Below are 22,794 nucleotides of genomic sequence, written 5' to 3'. Positions count from 1 at the left end.
GTTCCCACTGGTACCTCTCCCATCTTCCTAAGCCCCTTATCCCCACAACTAAGAGCTACATCATCTCCCCTGCCCCAGATTTCATGCTCTCCTCCCCCAACCCCCTACAAGTTCTCATTCTGGCCCTCGTAGGTTCAACACCTCCCATAGTTCTTCATTGTCCACCTTTCCCACACACACACACTTCAGCAGATTTGGGCTCCCCTTTTATGTGCTTTGTTCACGCCTTCTACATGGGTAGATGTTCCGCTTGGTAAGAGGAGGTTGAGCAAGCTCCACATCTGCTCTCCTGCGGTTCCCTCCTCTTGGACAGATCCATGGTTAGATCCCAGCCCAGAAGACCATTTTTCCCCAAGGTAAAATATTCTGTTCTGTGCCCAGGATGCAATTACACATCCTTTTGCACAAATCCTAAGTGAATGGGATTTGTGCAGGAGAACTGTGATGGGCTTGGGGGGGAGACAGAATCCACACACCCACCTGTGGGCAGATCTCCAGTCTCTCTAGACCGCCCAATGATAGGTCCCTGTTTTAAGACTTAGGGACACTTGAGCCATGGGAGTGTGGACCCAGTAACCACACCATCCACCCTGCCACCAAGCCTCTCCTACACTGTGGTTTATACGGAGCCCACTTCTATGTTGTATGGTGGATGCAGAGTCCCTTAGCCCATTTGCTTTGCAACGATCCACCCCCCACCCCTCTAATGGTGGAACTGCAGCAGGTCCACTGGTCCACTACACTGAGGAAATTCACCCGAAGTGAACTAAATTCAGGTCTTGTTGCTTTCCCACACAGCAGGCATTGAACTACTGCAATCAGGATCCAAGTCGTAACAGCTGAAGTTTCCCTCCTGCCTCACCACCGTATTTAACAAACAGGGCACTTCAGATGAACATGGGAAAGAGCATCCCTACCCTGTGGGATCACAGTCTGAGCCCCAATTGCAATCCATCCATGTGCACAGTATTAGAGATTGTAACTGTGAAAGCATAGCAGCACTCCTAGGGAAACGTGGGCATCCCTCATGCCTGGCATGGCTAATTCCTGGGAACAGCATGGAGACCATCTGAGTGTTGGTCATCAAAATGGAGATGGTTAATGGGTTTTCTTTTATCATTACAGGGAGGCCGAGGAGACAAAGGACCTCAAGGGTTCAGAGGGCCCAAAGGTGATACTGTAAGTACAATAAAACACTTGCCTACTAAAACATTGCACATGAAGTCTAGTTTACACTTGTATTAAGGCTTGCCTCTTTCATTCTGTTTGTGTTGCTTTGCTGGCAGAAGGAGAAATTCTCAAGGTAGGTTAGAAACTGACAACCTTGATGCCTCTGGATGAGAGGCACTTCTGGGTGGGAGACAGATAGATGGATTCAAGGAGAATCCTTGGATCTGTTTAACTCAACCCTGTGCTCCAAAGGGGTCTAAGTACTGCATTTACCTTCCAGTGTGAGATGTTATGGCCCTGATTCAGGTCCCATGTCAACTTAATATTGCAAGAAATCCTTCTGAAATGTCTTTATGTAGCAACTGCTACTGATCAGGAGATGGAAGATAGTTCTGTTTCCAGTTCTTTTGTCAATTCTCTGGGTGGCCTTGGGCAAGTTACTGAATTGCTCTGTGCCTCAGTTTCCCAATATGTAAAATGGGGAGGATGATCCCTATTAATCCTTATAAATCACTTCCGGGTCTGTGAATGAAGATCGCTGGATAAATGCTAAGTAGTGGGAGCTATTATTTCTATGAATCAGAGTGTTTAAAAAATTACTGCTGCTCCTAAAACAAATCTAGAAAAGATCTTTAGAAACAAACTTTTCTTCATGGAAAATAGTGCACTTGTGCATGTATTATATCCAGTCATAGGTCAGAGCTTTCGACAGGATGTTTCCTCGTACACAGTTTAATCATTTGTCATATCTTTTTTTTTCTGAAGTTCAGGTTGGAAGAAGAGTAGAGTTTAGCAAGATTTCTATACTCCTCCTAATCCTTTTACTTGCTCTGCTCCATTGGTCAGACTAGTTATTTAATCCTTGATATTTCCCATCAAGCAGGGCTCAAGTGAGTGGGAGGAAAGCAGGGATATTTTCCCAGCCATTCTGGGAAAGCTGAGCTTTAAGGCTCAGATTTGTGATGGTGTCTAGGCATTCTGCCGCCAAATACTGCAAGGTCTAAATGACCTACTCAGCTACATCCCATTTTCAAAAGTGATTAAGGAACCCGTATCTCACTGAAAATCAATTGGACGTAGGCCCCTAAATGCCTAGCCATCTAAGAAACTTAGGCCTTAGAACACTCAGGGCATGGCTACACTTGCAGATGTAGAGCGCTTTGAGTTAAACCAGCCTTCGGAGAGCGCACTAGGGAAAGCGCTGCAGTCTGTCCACGCTGACAGCTACAAGCGCACGGCATGGCCCCATTAGCAGCTCTTGCAACAGCCACAGAGAGCAGTGAATTGTGGTAGCTATCCCAGCATGCAGGTGGATGCAACGTGCTTTTCAAACGCGGGGGGGAGGGAGTGTGACAGGGAGTGTGTGGTATTGTATGTGGGGGGAGAGAGAGTGGGTTTTCGGGGGTGCTGAGAGCATGTCAGCATGCTGTCTTGTAAGTTCAGACAACAGCAGACACCCCCCCCCCGCCTCTCTCTCTCATGCACAGCATTCCACAGTAATGGTTACTTTGTCTTGGAGCAGATAAGCAGCCGGCTGTCAGAAACGGAGCTTTCAAAAGGCATATCCGTTTTCCTGCAGCGATTCCAAAACAATGAGAAGAGTGGCACTTGACTTAAGGGGATTATGGGACATTTCCGGAGGCTGATCAGAGCGCAGTAATGCAATGCTTCATTCACACTGGCACCCTGGCATTTCAGCCAAGGCACAACAAGTGTTAATCTTCTCGCCGAGGTGGAGTACCAGGAGCGCTCTAGCCGCGGAGTCACAGCGCTCTGTGCCTTGCCAGTGTGGACGGGTAGTGAGCTAGTGTGCCCAGGGCTGCTTTAATGAGCTCTAACTCGCAAGTGTAGCCAAGCCCTAAGTGAAGTAACACATAAATACCTGTAAAAGTGTGGGCTTATGGGCTCGCGGCTTGATTCAGCAGCCATTGATGTCAATGGGAGTTGGCTCGTTTGGGTCAGGCTGCTGATGCTGAGACGTGATGAGCACACACCTTCTGCTGGTCTTGTGCTCTAAATGAGCTAGTTATCCATCTGTGGATAGCTCAAGGTCAAACACAAACTGAATGAAATGAACCTATACTGTTAAAATTTGAATGTTGAATTTATTTAGCGCTTTTGCCTAAAGGCTGTTTCTCTGGATATTTTCAGCACTGGATGATAAATGACTTGTGTGTTTCTAGGGTAGACCTGGACCAAAAGGATCGCCAGGGACCGGTGGACCCAGAGGAGAACCTGTAAGTCAGATTTTAAAATTACAAGTCTCTCTGTTCCCTGGTTCATGACTTTACAATACAGCAAATGTCAGAAGAGCTTATGTTGTTTCTGTTTGATGTAGTCCCCACATCAAGGGCTACGTTTTCAAAGTCGTCCGAATCTGATCACTGAGGGTCAGTTTATGAAACCCATACTCATGTTCAAGCCCAGAGCTGGTTCTGTTGAATTCAGTGGCAAATTTCCCTTTGACCTCAGTAAGTTTGGCCCAATGGTTAATTTGGCCCATTGCAGTTGGTGGGACTATTTGCCTGACTGCTCCCTAACAGGAGTGAAGGCTGCACAATCTGACTGTACAGTTACAGTTTAATGGCCAAGCAGCATTTCCACAGTCGGCTGTCTAAATGGGAAGGTCTGCAGACTTAAAACCTCACAGGGCTAAATTTTAGAGGATGCATTTGAAAATGTAACCCTGAAATTTAATATAATCAAATCACTTACGGGTTCCGGCTTAAAATTTAAAATATAATGGACAGTAATGATGACATTGGGTAACTGAAGTGTACGTGTTTGTGAAATTTGTTAGTGCTGCGTTCTCTGGAATTAGAATCTCTGGGCTGTATTTTTATGATCTAGAATTTATATTGTGGTAAAGAATAGATGACCTGCAACATCATATCCAAAGTTAGTGAAACCTATAACCAATGGTGGAACTTATTGCTCATTAAGGCTATGTCTACATTACTGTGGTAAATCAACCTAAGTTACGCAGTTGACATAGCTTAGGTCGACTTACTGCGGTGTCTGTACCGCACTGTCTCTCGTCAACTTACCTTACTCTTCTCGTTCTGGGTGGAGTACTGGGGTCGACCGGAGAGCGCTCTGCCATCGATTTAGCGGGTCTTCATTAGACCTGCTAAATCCACCCCCGGTGCATCGATTGCCAGAGGGTCTATCCAGCGGTAGTGTAGACATAGCCTAATACTTTTGGAGGACTTTGTAATTCAACACTAAAGGACTGACCAATCCTAATATGTTTCTGAACCTTTGCATGAGACTTTGCAATCGATGGTGCCTGTGTCACAATCTTATTCTGCATCATGTGCTTATTCAGGGCATGCCTGGCAAAGATGGACGAGATGGAACACCTGGACTCGATGGTGAGAAGGTTTGTGAAATCCTATTTCAACACCACACAGAAAAATTTCAATTGCTGTCATCCACCGTGCCCGGGTATAGGCTTTCCTGGAGAAAAAGCAATGCTTGAAAGACTTTGGCTCAAGAGAGAGAATTCCTGTAGTGTCACTGAGGCAGAAGCGGAAGATAGTTCACACTGATCACCCTGGGAAAATCCCAACAAGAAATTAAACCCAAAGATTGTGTGACATAATGAACAGAATTAACTGATATTACCAGGGTTAAGTGACAGATCCTGATTACACAATGACTAATTCTAAAGCCACTTATTTGTGGCGAAACCTGCAGCATAAGGGGTCTCCTTACAATAAATGGTTAATGTCTTTTCAGAGCTGTTGGTGGAGACATCCTTTTGTTCTCATCACTTACAAGGAAAGTGCTGTTAAGTGATAGAGAGTTAGACATGTAACTGTGAAGTTCAGATTTCTGAAGGAGACCCTGGCAGGTGATCTCATGGAACTGTACCTATTGGTCCTGGGGAAAAGAGACAGCCTTCACATGTGAGAAATTAGCAGCTGTGGGTAGGGTTTTCAAAAACACCTAAAACAGTCAATGGGGAGTTGGGTGCCTACCTCCTCTAGGTGCTTTTGGAATCTCATCCTTTGTGTGCACACAGGCATTACTCTGTGCAATTACCCATTTTACACCGTCAGATGCCAATTTGTGCCTGCATGTGGGTTTTGCAGACACAACAGGAGTACCCGTATTTTGACAGGTGCACTCCCCTTAGTGTTGTTCAGGAATGAACACAAAGGTCTGGTTCTCATCTCGCTGACACTCACTTTGCATCAATGTAACTTTATTGATTTCAGGGGAGTTTTTTTCTTTATTTACACCAGTATGACTTAGAACATTCGTAGGCCCTCTAAAAGTTTAAGGCCTGATTCTGATCTCGCTAACAGCCATGTAAATCAGGAGTAATTCACTGAAATCAGTGGAGATGCACTGGCTTGAAGCAGGCTAGTGAACAGAGAATCTGATCCAAAAAGTCCAACTTTGAACATTGAACTTAAATGCTGGAAGGTTTAGGCGACTCATTGTGTGGTATAATAATAAAAATGAGCACAGATTTTCCAAGGGGCTTTTCTAAAATCACAAGATTACAAGCGAGTCTTGGTTCTACAAATACTGGGTGGATGGGAAATAAACCCTACCTGTAAAATGTCTGTTTTCTGAAGAGTTGCCCCTGACTAATGTGAATAGCATCGGATCAGTTGATTGTCCATCTTAACCTACTGCTGTTTATAGGGTGACGCTGCTCGCTTCGGTCCTCCGGGAGAGAAGGGGCCAAATGGACTTCCTGTGAGTATCACAGTATCGTTGCTATAAAAGAGTCGGAACATCTTGCCCAATGTAGGAGTGATACTTCTCTGTCATTTAATGGGGGTGGAGGACACACGAGCAGCTATTTCTCACCTTGGGCCAGATTTTGGAAGGCTATGAGGCATCCAACTCACACTGGGAGGTTCCTAGATGTCTTTCAAAATCTGGCCTCTTGTCTCACCGTGTCTCTCAAACCTCTAAGTCCATGAATAAGACTTTCTCCCCATGGTGCAATGTGAGAACGCCAGGTGTGTGTGCACAGTATATTATACAGACTGGAAACAATCTGGGATATTTGCACAGTAAACCATGGCAATAAAGCTAGAAACATGGTTAAAGAGAAATTATCTGATCCAATCCAGCTGCAGCCAAAAGACCTTTGTTGGGGCTTTAGGATAAGATAAAGTGATTCTGTCCCCTGCAGTTGGTGATAATCAACTAGCAACTCTCCAGATTCTAGTGTCAGTCACAGCTGTGTCAGTGTGATGTGACTCAATTGAAAATGGCACACCTCCTTCCCCACTGCCAGCACAGTGGAGTGGCTGAACCCCTAGGCAAATCGGCAAGGTGTTAGCAAGTGTCTAATATTTCAGAAATAAAACACAGAGGAAAAATTTTAGCATCATAATGACATTTATCCCTTAGCCTAAGGGCTAAGGATTGGAAGTCGGGAGACCAGATAGCTACAGTATTCCTAACACTGACTTATTCTAAGACGTTGTTGGCCAAATTATTTCACATCTCTGGTCTCTAATTTCTTCATCAGTAAAATGGGGATCAAAATTCTTACCCCTCCTGTGCTTTGTAAAGCTTGTTGAGTATTGTTGAATGAAAGGTGCTAGATCAGTCTCAACTGCTATTATTATTATTGTGTTTTTCATGTTCGTCTTTCTTTCCCATTATCGTCAGTGGGAGGTGCCTGGGTAGCACGCTGGATAATGAACTAGAGGGTAATTTCTCCCATTGTTTCCACGTGGAAAAATGTCTCTAATAGAAACTTATGTCCTGTGATTCTAAATGCCCATATATGTGTAATCAGACGGTAAATGTTATTTTCTACATACTGCAAAATTTCTGTTGTTGTGATTTTTTTTTTTTTTTCCAGGGGCTACCTGGAAGACCAGGTCACAAGGGTCCAAAGGGTGAACTAGTAAGTGAAGGATGAGTTTTCACTGGGAAACTATTAAGTGTGTCATTTTAGTGCACTGCAGTTTTAGGCCCAGTCTGGCAAACACTTACACACGTGCTTAATTTTGAGCACCAGAATGGTCTCACTGAACTTAAAGGGCTGAAAACAAGGGCATAAATATTTACAGGATTGAGTCTTTGGGGATCAGGGCCTGCATTTCTTTTAAAAACTGACCTGCTTGAGTCACCAGTTGAGGTGACACAATGTGGATATTCTGCTCGCTGTGCACATTGTACCTTCCCAGGTGTTTCTCAAAAGGACTTTTGAAGATCTCACTTTGATTGGTATTTCGGGAAATTGAAATGCAAAAGTATAAAATACACAGTTCAGTCTCCAGTGAGTAAATATCCAGTGCTGGGAGTTTAATCATGGGAAGATCCCTCAAGTTTCTTGAGACAGTCTGCTTCAGTTCCAAAGACCGCCAACGGACCTCTGATAATCCTACCAGTGGCAGAATTTTGGAATTTGCCTCTCTGCTGCCAAACTTTCACCCAGAAGTCACGAGACTTGACATGGCTGCCACACAATATGTGTAAAATGGCGCACTCAGTAAATCTGCATCAACAGTCCCCTTCAAGATAAGTTACAAGGAATCTTTACAACAATGTATTTAATTCCTACGCTTTGAGACACCAGGCTGGCTCTCAGCAATGTTTGATGAAAGAAAATCTGAAACAGACTGAGGCAACTCATCATAAAATTGCTCATTAAAGTGTATTTGTTCTGACTTTCCCTCCCTTTCAATCTTCTATCTAGCATCAGCCTCATTATTATTGACTATATACAAAGGCTACTAATTCGCATGCTTCAGGATGTACACTGATCACGGGCTGAGGTCAGGAGGAAATTCCTCCCACTTATGGTGTTCCATAATATATTGGAAGTCCCAGCATGTGCACTTTAGCATAACTGTTCTATAGTTTTATATGCTACAAGAATTCTTCTCTTCTTGGAGTTTTATTGCTGTCTTTTAGCACGTTTTGTTATCTCATCTCCCCAGCAAGACTTTAATTTCATCCTTTTCCTTCCAGCTGGTTGGTAGGGAAGTTACAGAAGTGACTGCAAAGTTCCGCCCAGTTGACTGTTTATTTTCCCACTACAGGGTAGTCCTGGAGAGATGGGAGAGGCAGGTCCATCGGGAGAGCCTGGTATCCCTGTAGGTATCTCCACATTTTACATATATCACAAACTCTATTCAGGGTCTCTTAAATTCCACCACTAAGCTTGAGCTCATATGCTGCTTCTCTGGAACAACTGAGCTTGGCATATCGGTAATAAATTATATGAACCACACACACACACACATGTTTTTTATGCAAAGATATCTAAAAAGTATGTGTACACAGTGTGGTAATGAGGGCTGACAAAACAGTCCTTCACTTGAGGATGTAGAACCATTATGTGTGATTTTATCTGGGGAGTTGGATGTAAGTCACATGTCAGTTCTTTAGAAACTCAAATACTACTTACCCTGCTGCAGTGGGGTCAAAAAGGCCAGTCTAGGGAGGCAGTGTGCCCTAGTGGATAATACACTGGACTGGGACTCAGGAAACGCAGGTTCTATTCTTGGCTCTGCCACTGGTCTGCTGGGTGACCTGGGCAGTCACTTCACGGCCCTCAGTTTCCCATTCTGTAAAATGGGGCTAATGATACTGACCTTTTTAAAGCAGTTTGAGATCTCTGGATGATGAGTGCTATATAAGAGCTAGGTATTGTTGTTATAATTTATTAACTAGCTGCTACCCATGAACTGACAGTGATGTGAGACATGAACGATATATTTGTGTAATGGCTTTACAGTGGGTTGGGAAGGGTGGAGTTCCCGCTTGAAGAACAGCACAGGTGATTTTTTGATATTGTTGGTAGGGCGATGCTGGTATCCCTGGTGAGAGAGGTGAGCCTGGACCTCGAGGATCATCTGTAAGTAGAACATTGCTCTTCAAGTATAACCTTTCTGCAGTTAAAACACAGCTCCGTTATCAATCTTCAGAGCCACCATCAAGCTAAAATAAAAGGCTCCATCCTCTACTGGCGTAACATCCGTGGATTTACACCGGCAGAGAATTTAGCCCAAAGTAAATGGGCCAAGGTCTCCTCTCTTTTACCCCAGTGTAAATGTGGAGAAACCAAACTGAAGCCACCGTGCTTATTCCACATTTACATTGAGGTAACAGAGAGGAGAATTCGTCCCATGTGATTCATGTGGCTGGTGCCCTTACAAGATAGCAGCTTGGACAATCAGCACCACCTTGATTTGGTAATAATACGGGTTATTCTGGAATGCCCGGCCTCCAGCACTCTAAACGGGAAAGCCTTCCCTTTTAGGTGTCATTCCGAGATTCTAGGGCCAGAAGGGACCACTGTGATCATCTAGTCTGACCTCCTGCGTAACACAGGCCAGAGAACTGCCCCAAAATAATTCCTGTTTGAACTAGAGCAGATCTGTTAGAAAAAACATCCAATCTTGATTTTAAAATTGCCAGTGATGGAGAATCCACCACAGCCCTTGGTAAATTTTTCCCATGGTTAATGACCCTCACTGTTAAAAATGTATGCTGTGTTTCTATGTCTACCTTCAACTTCCGGCTGTTGTCTGCTAGATTTAAAGAGCCCATTATCAAATCTCATAGCTGTACAAAATGTTTACAATGAAATTTTAAATCCTACAACTCACCTAGGTTAGTTACAGTCTTGAAACTTGGAAGAGGTGTGTCGAAAGGTTTGCAAACATGCAGGGAGCCCATTGCACGCTTTTGTGCAAAGTTTTGCCCGTTTATGGTTAGCATTAAAATCGCACAAACCTCATGACCGCACAGTTTGATGCAAAAGAAAGTCACTGTTGAGGCTTTTGACGAAATTTCATTTTGGGAGTTCGTTCAGATCCCGACACTGAGACAGCACAAACCTGTGGGGATTTTGAAAAGGAAGCTAATGTTTGTGTGAAATGAATCAGTGGGGTTTTGCCCAGGTCTAATCGCCTGGGTTTTTCCCCTCACCTGTAAATTGTAAAGAATTTCTGGTTTGAAGCATCTCGTCCAGTCTTGGGTCCAAAACAGGATGCTTCATATCCATTCTCAGCATTGCCACAGAGCACAGGGAATAAAGAGCTATGAGCACTGTAATGAAGGAAGTCTACAAATAATTGCATTGCTGCCCATTGGGTTCCTGCAGAATGGTGTAAGATTAAAAAAAAACTGGCTTTGTTCACAATATTAAAAATTCCAGGACACCATTTATTTTCCTATTACACCAACCAGTGCTCTCTTGTGGCTGGGCCTGAACTTACAGAGGGTTTTGATCTTCTTTAAGTATTTTTGAAATCAGGAAGCCTACAGGAAGTCTAAGATTTTTTTTTTTTTTGTATGTGCCACTTGGACAGAAAATGAGCAGTTTAATAAGTTATTGTTCTGAACAGCTTGCTCTTTAAACTTCTAAGAAAAGGGAAATAAACTTAGAGATACAAAAAATATTTATGTCCTAAAATTTCAAAGTAAAATTGGGCAGGGAAAAAAATAGATATTTGGTTGGAAAAGCACCCAAAAGAAGGAATGTACTGTGAAAGAGAAAGGGCCAGATTCTCATCTCAGGCCTCATCTATACAAGAAAAGCCCCCTGGTTTAATGACATCAGGTTAAACTGGTGCAAACCTCTAAGTCAGGTACACTAACATCAGCTTAACCCACGCTTATTTCTATGAACTTGTCAGTAAGTAACTTATGCAAAATCTATATGAGAAAGGGTTAAACTGGTGTAAGTGAGTCTACATTAGGAGTTTGTACTGGTTTAACTAAATTGGTTTGTTAAACCCGTTCACTTTTCAAATATAGACAAGGATTTATTTATACCTGTGTGACTGCAGCATAACTCCACACACGTCAGTGGAGATCAGGATCTGGCTTAGACTATTTAAAAGAGTTGCCACATAACATGTTGTCCTTTTCAATACCATACCATTTTGTAAAGCATCTTACCGAAAACTCTAGTAGAGATGTAAGTAACACAGTTCTAAAGTTAAATGAGAAAATGAAAGCAGAAAGAAGAAATGAGCCATGAAAGTGTCACTGTAGTCCGTGGAGTGGCTGTATAAAAATGACACGATTTTACTTAATTAGATCTACTGATTGGTTTATTCTAGATCGTGTCATCTTCCTTTAAAAGATTAAGGCTGGGGAGCCATGCAGAGCCAGCATAGCTATGGGAGATGGATCTAGATTTTAATCAGACTCTCAGTAATAGAGATTCTGTTAATGACGCACAAACCAGAAAGACCCCAACCGGGCATCTAGATTCCAGAGTGAGTGTGTAGGCCTGGCAGCTAGAAAAACGGGCTTTTTCTTTAACTTGTAAACTGAGTAAATCTGATAGAGAGTCACTGAGAGATAATGTGTGAGGACCCTCACAATGCCATTTTCAAACAGTCACTTTCATGGCAGAATTTCCCCTACGACATAAATTTTGCTCTCTTTGCTTCAATTGCATAATGGCAAGAGAGGGTTAACAGTGATTCAAATGCTTCTTTTCGGAGCAGTTTATCTTGTGATTTGTATTTTTCTGATAAATACACTGCACCTACCTTGGGAAATCATTACTCAGAAAGAAAAGTTAGACTGTTTAAATGAGAGAGAATTAATAGCATATGTGAAATTCTATTCTTCGGGGCCCTGATTCAGGAAGGTACTAAGCATGTGCCCAGCTTTAAGCATGCACATGAGTCCCATTGACTTTAGATATTACTAAATAAAATGGTGCCATTTTTACATGGAACTGCTCCTATGCTTAAAGATGGGCACGCGCCCAAGTACTTCACTGAACTAAGGGTCTGATTTTTGATCTCACTGATAGTGGCTTTACTCCAGAGTGCCTGTGACATCAATTAAGTTTTTATTGATTTAACACTAGTGTGCAATCATGACTTGTATAATATCTTATGTGCTTGGGGCAAAAAAACATGCTGGCGTCTGACAACAAACATAACGAGTTCTCTGTATATTTCCAAAGCTGCAAACAAGGGGTAACATCTTCAGACTCGCGTAAGTCCCCTTAATTTTACAATGGGATTTTGGCTCCTAAGTAACTTAGGTGTTGAGAAAGTTGTACCCAGTGACCTTGGAGCCGAAATCCCATTTTCAAAAGTGACTTATTGCTTAGTCTTTTTAGGCTCCTAAGTCATTTAGTCACTTTCAAAATTTGACCCAATATCATTTGTGTGTGTTTTATTTTCTCAGTAGAATACAGCGTCGACTCTTGTATGCAGCTGTTAATTTTCTATTAGAAATGTTTTTAGCTGGAATAACAGAAAACACAAAGGGCTGCATTTTCAAAACTCCTGATCTAGGTTGCTGGTGCAAAATGCGCCTGCACAAACATACGTTTTTGCAATGGATGTGATTGCCAGTTTTGAATGGACCAAGGCATGCACTGGATCATGCTTTTGTATTTGCATGTGTGTATTTCAAGGGGGCAGGCTGGACACCCAAGTTCCTGACTTCCAGAGGGGCTGCATGCTTTCAGCTTCTATTTGCTTCACTTGTAGTGGTGGACGCTCAACTCGTCTGGAAATCAGGCCCCAGGTTTTTAAATTGCCAACCCACGCAGTCTATTCCTTTAATTACCAGTCTTCTTCCTAACTTCATCTGACAGTTCCGTAAGAGTTGAAAACCGGTTCAGTGAATTAATTAGCTTAACCTGTATGCAATTAAATATGTGATATATAGTTAGTGCTACAGTTGCTTGGAACGCCATCTACCGTTGCGCCCCCCCCCCAAAAAAAAAACAAAAAAAACCCAACCTCTTTCCCAGCAGGCATGTGTGTCAACCTACTAAGAACAAAATGATCTGTGAATTGGAAAAGGTGCAAAGGGATTGTCTTGTGTTTTCAGTTCCTGTGACTTAGAATTATATCTCATAAAGATCCTGTTAGGGTATAAAAAGCCTTGGCCACTTATTTGAAGGTCTGCCCCCCATATTAACCCGTAAATCGCAAGGGGATTTATATCCTTCACAAAAGCACCATTTAGCATGTCACGGTCAGAAAGCACCCATTGATTTCAGTGGGATTAATCACATGCTTAAAATTACACACCTGCTTCCCTACCTTGCTGAATCAGGCCAATTAACTGTATCCATTTTGAACTGGAGTGGCAAGTCTGTACTGACTTATTTTCAGGGCTGTGTGTCTAGGAGAAATTTGCACAGCACGTGTCCCACTGTGCCTATCTCTAGCCAGGGTCACTTAGGCCCTGGCATTCATAAGAACCAAATAAATCTAAGCATCAAGTAAAATAGAAATAATCGTGATTGTTAATGGTAATCCTGGGAATAAAGTTCAATAAGCAGCGAGCTGCATTATAATGGCCATCCATCAGCATGGCTGTTAGGAAGACTTCTATACCGCAGGACTGGCTGCTTTTTGTTGTTACAACAAAGGCAATGTAATTGTGTTCATGACTCAATTGGGTTGTGAATGATCTTTCTTAATCATGCTTATTCTTCTCTTTCTCAGGGCGCACTTGGTCTTCAAGGCCCATTGGGAGCCCCAGGTGTAAGAGGCTTTCAGGTCAGTAAGCTAGAAATTTGGGTAATTTAGTACACACCAGGTTATAGTCATTTGGTGTCCATGCAAACTTCTGGCCAAGAAAATTGGGTGATAGTGACAAATTATTGGAGGGACCTGATATCAATTAATCAGAACATACTTAATGCCTTCATTAACATAACACAGTGAAAAGGGAAGCTAGGGAAGAGTAGTAGCCAAAATATTACTATATCCACTGCAAGAACAAACACTCTCTTTATTTCACAAATGCAGAGGAAGTCTTTTAGATCTGATCATTTTATATCCTTCTTCACGTGGATATTCCCAACCCACTTGTCTTGAGTGTCCTCTGTGCTAGTCCTGCAGACCCCTCCTCTACTCCCGTCACCCCCACTCCCAAGACACTACATTGCAGCTACTTTCCCCTCTCCAGCCACAAAGTGGCTAGAGCCAGGTCTACACTACAAACTTGTGCCAGCATAGTTATGTCAGTGATGAGCTGGGGTCCCAAACCAACAAAGCGCAAGTGGAGACACAGTTATACTGGTTTTGCTAGTATAACTTACTTCACTCGGGGTGGGGCTGGATAGCTATGCTGGCAAAAGTGCACTTTTGCCACTGTAAGCTGCATCCCCAGTAGGAGAGCTTTGCTGATATAGTACAGTGGTATCGCTGTGTCAGCAAAGCCTTCCAAGTGTAGACCTGTCCAAGGATTCTGCACAGAGCCTGAGCAGCAAAACGCCTGAATTGTCCAGAGGACCCACTCTGGAGCATCATTAAGTGCTTCCTTATCTGCAGCGCATCCAGCCTCTGTTGTCAGGGAGAGCTCAGACCCAAGCCTTTCACATGGCTATGCAAATGTCATGAAGAAGCCAACAGGCCAGCTTTACATGGGTGTTTTTATAAAGCTGCTTTGAATTAAAAGATCTGCAGGTTTTCATAGAGTTGTCAGTGTACTGATCACACAAAGCAGTAAGGGCTCCATCATCCATGGCCCATGGAGACTCGTCGTACTGAAGCTTCATTGCTTCCTAACTCCCAAATTTGGTTCCGCTGGTGTACTCAGATGGCCTTATCGTGGCCGCTAAGCAACCTATGCTAATACCATTGATGATCTGCAAGAGATTGGGCTGGTGTACCACAAAATGCCTTCCCCCAGTAAGAGGGGAAGGGTAGGGCTAGCAAGCAAGGACATGAGGAAGGAGAAGAGCGGTACTGGGGTCTGGAAGGACAGGGATAGTGGTTGGGACTCGGGAGAGTAAAGAAGGAAAAGGGGAATCTGGAATTAATTACTTTGTTCAGGAAATCAATATGGAGACGGGTGAACTCTTGGGATGTTAACAGGTGCAAGGACTTTTCTTTCCTTTGTTTTCCCTTCAGGGCCGCAAAGGTGCCAGTGGGGAACCTGGACTCCCTGGCCCTACGGGGATTCGTGGTGAATTTGGTGACAGGGTAAGCAGAGCTGGGCAGGAAACATTTGTACCATCCTGCAAAAACTTCTGGGGTCTCAAACAATGTTCCCATACCAAATCATGGTGTAATGGAGCAGGACTCACCTAGCGGCGCCTCCTGCTGCTCGTCTACGGGAATTAGCATGTCAGCCTCTGGGGCGCCCTCTGCTGTCTGGTGATCCACCTTACCACTGGGCCCGGTCCCTCCCGGACCCCGGTGCCCTTATCTTGGGTGCTGCCCCCTAGCAGTACCCGCACAGTTCTGGGTCTCCTCCTCCCAGGGGAACCCCCACCCACTATCCCCACCTCGCCTCAGTCTTAGGCTACTGCTAGTCACCAGCTAGCCCCTGCTCCCTGGGGCAGACTGCAGTATAAGCCCCTCATCACAGGGGAGGGGGTTTGGACCTGCTGCCTCTGCCTACCCGTGGCTGTCCCTGCAACCCCCCGTACCTAATAGGCCTTCCCAGGCCTGTAGCCTGGGGTTTTCCTAGGCCAGAGTTCCCTGGCTCCCTTGGCCTTTCCCCAGCTCTGCTCCAGACTAAGTCCTTGGTTAAGTCCCTGCAGCCAGGCCCTTCTCTCTCTAGCTAAAGAGAGCCTCCGCTGGAACTTCTGGCTCAAAGCCTTTATAGAGCCAGCTGGGCCCTGATTGGGCCATGGCCCCCAGCTGCCGCCACTTCCCCCAATCAGCTGGGGTTTTGCTCCCTTCCCCTCCCCAGCCCTCTACAGGGCTTTTCCAACCTCTTGAGGGCTGGAACTGGTGCTCACCCCACTACACATGGTGAAAAGTCAAAATCTTGAAAATGTTCATGAACCAAAAATCTGGAAACTGTTTTGGTTCAAGTCAATTGAAAAGTTTTGTTCCGATTTTGACCTTTTTTTCTTGTTGAAAAACATTTTTTACTTTCCTCCTGAGAGGATGGCCTGAATGAGAGCAGCCCTCACTATACCCCCTCCCGGCCAGTTCCCTCCACTTTGAGTGATATATTGGCCCTTTATGGGGACCGTCTGACAGAGAGAAGATTTCCCACCACCGGGGTCTGTGTCCGCAGGGTCTGCCTGTCTCTGCTCGGTTTAATGTATTAGCACTTATTAATTTTTTCCCTAATTGTCGATTATGCAAGAAAGCAATCTGTTTGCTCATTGAGATTTTCCACAGACCTTTCAAATAGGTACAACTATTGCCCATAAATCGGATGATGCTAGTGACAAAAAGTAAACCCAGCAGAACTGCACTAGCTTGTGCTCCCTGCCTGACCGCTGGTGGAACACAACGAACAAACATCACATGTGGACTTGGCAGTGCCCCTTACAATTTTTAGAGCCTCATTTTGAAACTTCAGTTTTATACAGGTAAATAACTGGGCCTGCAACAAACTGCAAGTGGTAGCAGTTAGATACCTAACTTGCTGGCTTGCAAGGGTAAATGTCATTGGATGTCTACATTTTACCATTTGCAATTGCAGTTCATTGCAAGTGCAAAACTTCTACTGCAAAATTAGGGACGTTGTAGCTGAAAATCAAGCACACAATGCCATTCAGCTCATATAAATAAGAGAATAAGAAGGTCTAATGCTTCAGAGACCTGGGTTCAATTCCCTGCTCCACCACAGACTGTGACCTTGGGCAAGTCACTTACCCTCTCTGTGCCTCCATTCCCCATCTGTAAAATGGGGATAATAGCACTTTACTGCCTCATAAGGATAAATTAAAAATTGTGAGGCACACAGATACTATGGCATAAGGGGCCACATAATATCAAAGATAAAAGAGCCACCTGGATAGGCCAAGTTCTTACGTCTTGATATTTAAGTTCAACTGATTAATAAACTGAACCATTCCTTTATGCTTCCTGATGTCAGCCTCAGCAGGATGATCATGACAAATCAGGCTTTTACTAATCTATTGTTAAAAACAAACTACCCCCAATCATAGGAGTTAGAGCTGGAAAAGGGAGGGAAATCATGAGCTAATCAGCATTTCCAGTGCTGCATCTCCATTCCTCGAAGTCCCATTATGTTTAGACTGAATAGTTTATTTCAACAAGATTTTCCAGATCCCAGCCAGATTGGACTATTTGTTTGCAATGGACACAGAGCCAAAGTGGGTTTACTATACCTGCTCTATATGCAGATTTCATCAAAGTGCAAGATCTCCATGCTCACAGAAGAGCTGCATTTTAGTAATTTAGAATATTTAATTAGGACTTTTTAAAAAAAATCTTTTTTTTCTTTACAAACGGAAACATATCTGGGTCCTGCAAGGCCAGAACTTAAAAATATATTCAGCGGTTGGATTTAAATAGAATTATCCTCACTGAAAAGAAGCCAGGAGGGCAAAAATGAATGTCAGTTGTCCACGGACTGCAGGAGAACAGTAGCCGTGTGTTCCATGGCTTCCTTCACTTCAGCTTTTAGGTAAAGTCTCTGTGTAAATAATCACCCCTGGGCACCAGGGATTTCACAATGGACCTCTGTGTTAGACCTGGAAGACTCGTGTGTTGAGATTTATGCTTCTCAGTCACAAGGGGCTCGGAGTCTGGATGCTACAACAGCAGGTGTACAGTAGAAACAAGGATCGCTGCACGTGTTCAGAGAATCTCCACAATGAAAAATGTATTTTTGGAGAGGACGCATCCCTTTAAAACCATGGCCCTGTTAAAAATGAGTGAACCGAGAACAAGTAACTGTTAAAAAAGAAGCAGCCCTGTCACAGGGTTTGGGGAATAATATTCCATTTGCCACTGGTTCATTTAAAAAGAAAGTTATAAATACCCAGATTCATTTCTACCTTCTGGCTTGTTACCTCTGAATTATTTTAATAGGGAAATTTTTTTTTATAGAACTTTCAGTTTTTTAATTTATCTTCAGGGCTTGACTTTAATGAAATGACACCCACTAATTCTATCACGTTGTTCTGCTGGAAGTTTCTAGAGCCAGATATGAAAAAAAATCACATTTCCCAATTGCCAAATTGATGAATGGGCCATAAAACCGCTGTTCTAAGACTACAATAATTGAACCCATCCAACAGTGCATTGCAGAAAAGACCAAGGTCCTCAGAACTCAAATTAGCTCCCGGCTGTGTTAGATGGATCCAAAGTCACAGGCCAGGGCTGCAAATGTATTGCTTCATTCTCCTTTTGAATGCTAACTAGGCATGGTTGTTCTTGGAATGTTTCTTCAGACTGGCTAAATTACCCCTAGGTTTAGTATTACAGCTGTTTGATTCTCCTTTTATTCCTATGAACATCTGACCCTGCCACTTAAAGCAGGATACCAGACAAGGTGGGTCCCTTACCTGCAAGTTCCCAAGTCATGCTTCTCTGTGGATGCTGAAGTCAGGAACAGCTAACCCTAAACCCTGGTGAAAATTGACATAGTAATAGAGGTCTTGCAAAACTGTTATGAACATTAACTAGTCTTGGAACAAAAATCCACTCTCCTACTCTATACCACGATGATAAAAAAAATCTAAGAATATTTTACATGCCCGGGGGAAGGGAGGGAAAGGAACCTTACCCTGGGGTGAGCGAGGAAGGTGAGTCTGATGTAAATGGACAGAATTAAATGCACGTCATTTTAGTTTTGTTCAGTGAATTAACAAGGACAGTATGAACAGAGTGTCCCATAAAGAAAAGCCTTACAATGACCACAATTTACTGTTAGCAGCCACATGGAATGAACAGAAGGCAGGTGGGGAGGGGCCCTCAAACACTGAGACCCGCTTCATATTTTTAATGGCTGGCAGGTTGGATGAGTTATGGGGGAGATGAGGTGGGAGAGCCAATTCAGAGAAGGAGACTGATGTGTCGTCTTGTGGCTTATGAGTACTGTAGCTGTCAAGAAAGAAATCCGGACCACAGTGACTGCAGAATCTTGCTGCAAAACAAACTGAACGCTAAAACCTCTTGTTGATTCTAAGAAATACAAATGAGTTCTGATCCTTGTCTAGCCTCTTTGTCTTAGCTGGCAATTACAGGATTAGTTTTCCCACCCCTCACTGTGCGAGTGAGCATCCAACTGTGCTAGGAATGCATGGGGAAAGAACAGTTCCCTGCTCATTCTCCCTTTTTCTTGTTAACAGGGTTCTGGTGGAGTTTCTGGCCCCAAAGGTAACCAGGTGAGCCAAGGGTTGGTCTTTCCTTTTCTGGTTATTTTCCCATTTTATTCAACTAATATGATTTAACTGTAGCTTGATCACAGCTATTCAACAGCATTACCAGCTTTCCTCCCAATTAGAATTAACAGGTTATGCAGCAGACCCAGCCAATGCATTTTTCTTCTGTTTCATTTTTGTGTGTGCTCAATGTACTTTATTTCAAGAAAGGTATCTTGAAATGCCATGCTCAAGATCCTTTGGGTCCGTCTTCCAGTCACAGGACATGGCAAGTAAACTGCTTGGGGCCACGTCTTGCTCACCTAACTCACACAAGTCGGCCTGTAGTCTTCAGGGGGGCTACCCACGTGAGTGGTCAAGCAGGGTTTGCTCCCAATGATTAACTATGTAGGGACGAGGAACATTTAGCCCTTAATAAACTTTTGCTTCTAAACGTTCATGTTTGAATTGAAGCAGTTGATGACCTTCCTTGAAATATATAACTTAGACCAGTGGAGGAATGTGATTTATCTCTGCAGAAAATGGAATGCACTCCCAGCAACGGTTTATAAATTGCAGTTATGCCTCCTATCCGCTTTTGTTGCTTTCTAAGGGCGGGATCAGTCTAAGTTCAACAGGGTCTGTGAAGCCTAAATCTAAGGAAGACTTTTAGTCCCAATCTGTACCATCAGCACAATGATGATGATTATCGGCTGTAACTGTGTGCAATACCCAAGCCATGTTGTAGTGCTATTCTGAGTGGCATCTGAAACGTGTAAACCCTGCACATACCAACGGGTAGCTCTGTATGTATTGTATTGTCTCTATTCCTACCTGAATAACAAGCGCCATCTGCTGGCTTAAAGGAAAAGGGATTATATATTGTGGCTTAACATGCCCACACAGGGCTATTCACCGAAATGGCTCTTGGGAGACTTTCGTCCTTGTATGAGTCCAGCTCTGAAATAAAGCTGTAACTTAATAATTAGCCACCTGGTTTCAAACACCATCGGAAACACCCAGGCCCGATTTTGGATAGACCCCAAGTTTGACTGTTGAAGTTTAGATTTTATTTTTGTAAGGGTTTGTGAATAGTTCCCTTGCATGCACTTTATTTCAGAGGCTTGCTGTGATAATTGGACCTACAAATTTACCCAAATGGTGAGCTTAACTGTGAAAAGTAGGTGTAAGTTCATAAGATGTGACAATAACCTAATAACAGATGTTGATGGGGAAAGGTACAAAAGCACAGAGAGACTGAATTAGTCCAAACAAAAAAGCTTCAAGGATTGTGTTGAAATAATGCTTGGAAAATTGGACAGTGAGAGACCAAAAGTCAATGAACCAAAATTGGTGTGTCAGAAATTAGGCCTAATTGGTGGGCAAAATAATGAGGGGGTGGACTGTTCCACCCATCACTCCCTTTTGGTGTCTTTAAAGAAAGAGAATGTGGAGAGAAAAATTGGCTACTGGAGTGAGCTTCACCATCCTGGCTGCCACCCCCACCATCTCCTGGGACCTTGGACCTTCTTCATCCCAATCCTAAAAGTTGTCTTGACCAAACCAGGCCAAAAAACGGAACCCAAATAACACTGCCACTTCCACCGGCTCCAGCTAAATCCCAAATACCACATGGGACTTGAGACTTTGTCTTTCTCTCTTTGCTCCCAGTAGGAGTCGAGGGAACTCAGGGCTCAAAGGACTGGGCCCTGACAGAGTAAATCCCACTTGGAGAGCGTAGCGCATGTGTGTGAATAACCATTGCAGACCCACTGGTGAGGTTCTCATGTGTTGTGCCTCATTTTCAGGGCACTGCTGGAGCAGATGGCCTGCCAGGTGACAAAGGAGAACTGGTAGGTGTCATTTAAACAAAACAAAATTAACATATCAAACAGTGGGAGCCCAGAGATTAATGAACCAGTGACTATTAAAACCTGCCAGCGCCGAATACACGAGGGCTCCAAAGGCTAGTTACACTATCGACTGTGAAAAGAAAACTGTGTCCTGTGAAACCAAACCAAGTATTCCGTTCACCATCAGCACTGTGCCCATTTTAGTTTTACTAGTAAAACTAGAGGAGGATTTCTCACGTGTATAGCCAGGGATTCATCATTCATTATTTCTGCCCCTCAGGGAGATCAGGTGCACTGCACAGTGCATAGAAGCCGACAGTCCCTTCTGTTCTCGGGTATTTAGGCTTTCCACACCTCGGTTCAATGGAGGCTGTCACTGCCAGGGAGCTAAGTTCAGCCCTGATATATGTGGGTCTAACGATGAATCCCTGTCTATAGAGGTGAGGAATCCTCTAGTTTTACTAGTAAAACTAAACCGATCCGTTAAAGTGCAGTCCGCCCCTGAACCTGTTTTATCCCCTTACCTTGAGCCCTCCGCCCTACCCTTGCAACCACTCTTGCTGCACCCTGCCCTCCAGCAGTAAGAGGGATTGCACTGCTGAGCAGATGAACCCACCACTGTTCTGCAGATCTTCAGGGGTCCAGTGTTTCTCAACCTTTCTGGGCTCAGGATCCATTTGTAAACGTTTATGGCTTGCCGTGACCTGGGGGTGGAGGTGCTGGAGTGGTTTCAGTCGGATCCTGCCCCCTAGTGTGTGGGGGGGTTGGGTGCTGCCTGGCACTCACCCCGCAGTGACGGCTCCTGTGCTGTGGGGCTGGCTGCGCTTGGCTCTCAGCATTGCAGTTGTACGAGTGGAGTTGTGATCTGGCGCACGGGGTTCTCGTGTCACTCACTCAAATTTGGCCTACTCGGACTCCCGTCGTCATGACAGCTGCGCCAAATCTGAGTGGCACTGGGACCCCAGAGGTTGCAGTGCCCGGAGCAGGGAGGTGAGCCCAGCCAGCCCCATGGGACAGGAGCTGCCACGTGACCCTTTGAAACATTCTGGTGACCAATTTTGGGGCCCGACCCCCCCAAGTTGAAAGATACCAATGGGGTTATCCTACCCCCTGTCAGTGCCCTTTGGCTTCCTTGGGCTATGTCCCTGTTTGCAGTATTGTTTGCATTGATGTAGGACCCACGGACCCTGTTCAGGAATCCCGTTACATTAGGTGTGGTACACAGCGGTGGTCCCTGCTTCCAAGAGCTTAAGGATCTTCTTTTTAGATGTTTACTTTGCAACTGATTATTGTTCTTTAGAGAAGAATAAAATCAAACTTCCCCCTTTTTTTTTTTTGTAGGGTCCTTTTGGCCCCCCGGGACAAAAGGGAGAGGTAAGTGTCATCCATTTCAGACTGAGAGTCACAGAAATGTTAAGGAAACAAATGTGCTTGTCACATCCCTGTGTAGCTTCTGATCTCATTGGGTTATGCAGCATCAAGGGTGGCATTGTCTTTTATTTGGGGTTCTGGTCCATTAATATAGCCATTAGGTGACCCTTGGTGTTGACCTTTGATTTTTCACGCACACTCTGGGGCCAGTCTTCAAGGATGGGTACCGAAGTTATGTGTGTAAATCCCACATCTGTCAGTGGGAGTACAAGCTCAGCAATGCAGAGTGGGGGAGTGTGTAATGAGCCCCGTCCAGCAATGCACTTAAGCACAGGCTTAACTTTAACCACAGGGGTAGTCCCCTTGATTATTGCTGAAAATGCCTAATGTGGAAAA

At 44.1% G+C, this 22,794-nt stretch overlaps 1 protein-coding gene across 1 annotated transcript in view; it reads left to right on the top strand.

The window, feature by feature from the left end:
* Positions 1-22,794, top strand: part of COL9A3 (collagen type IX alpha 3 chain) — a 72,047-nt gene that overhangs the window by 39,810 nt on the left and 9,443 nt on the right. Inside the window, exons 16-27 of the mRNA XM_037877173.2 lie at positions 1,126-1,179; positions 3,354-3,407; positions 4,499-4,552; positions 5,830-5,883; positions 7,010-7,054; positions 8,196-8,249; positions 8,960-9,013; positions 13,596-13,649; positions 15,009-15,080; positions 19,163-19,198; positions 20,983-21,027; positions 22,369-22,401. Of these exons, the coding sequence (XP_037733101.1) occupies positions 1,126-1,179; positions 3,354-3,407; positions 4,499-4,552; positions 5,830-5,883; positions 7,010-7,054; positions 8,196-8,249; positions 8,960-9,013; positions 13,596-13,649; positions 15,009-15,080; positions 19,163-19,198; positions 20,983-21,027; positions 22,369-22,401 (609 nt within the window). The remainder of the gene's footprint in view (positions 1-1,125; positions 1,180-3,353; positions 3,408-4,498; positions 4,553-5,829; positions 5,884-7,009; positions 7,055-8,195; positions 8,250-8,959; positions 9,014-13,595; positions 13,650-15,008; positions 15,081-19,162; positions 19,199-20,982; positions 21,028-22,368; positions 22,402-22,794) is intronic.

Source organism: Chelonia mydas, chromosome 13, assembly GCF_015237465.2.
Source record: "Chelonia mydas isolate rCheMyd1 chromosome 13, rCheMyd1.pri.v2, whole genome shotgun sequence".
Lineage (NCBI taxonomy): Eukaryota > Metazoa > Chordata > Testudines > Cheloniidae > Chelonia > Chelonia mydas.
This window is presented reverse-complemented; position numbering and strand designations above follow the sequence as displayed.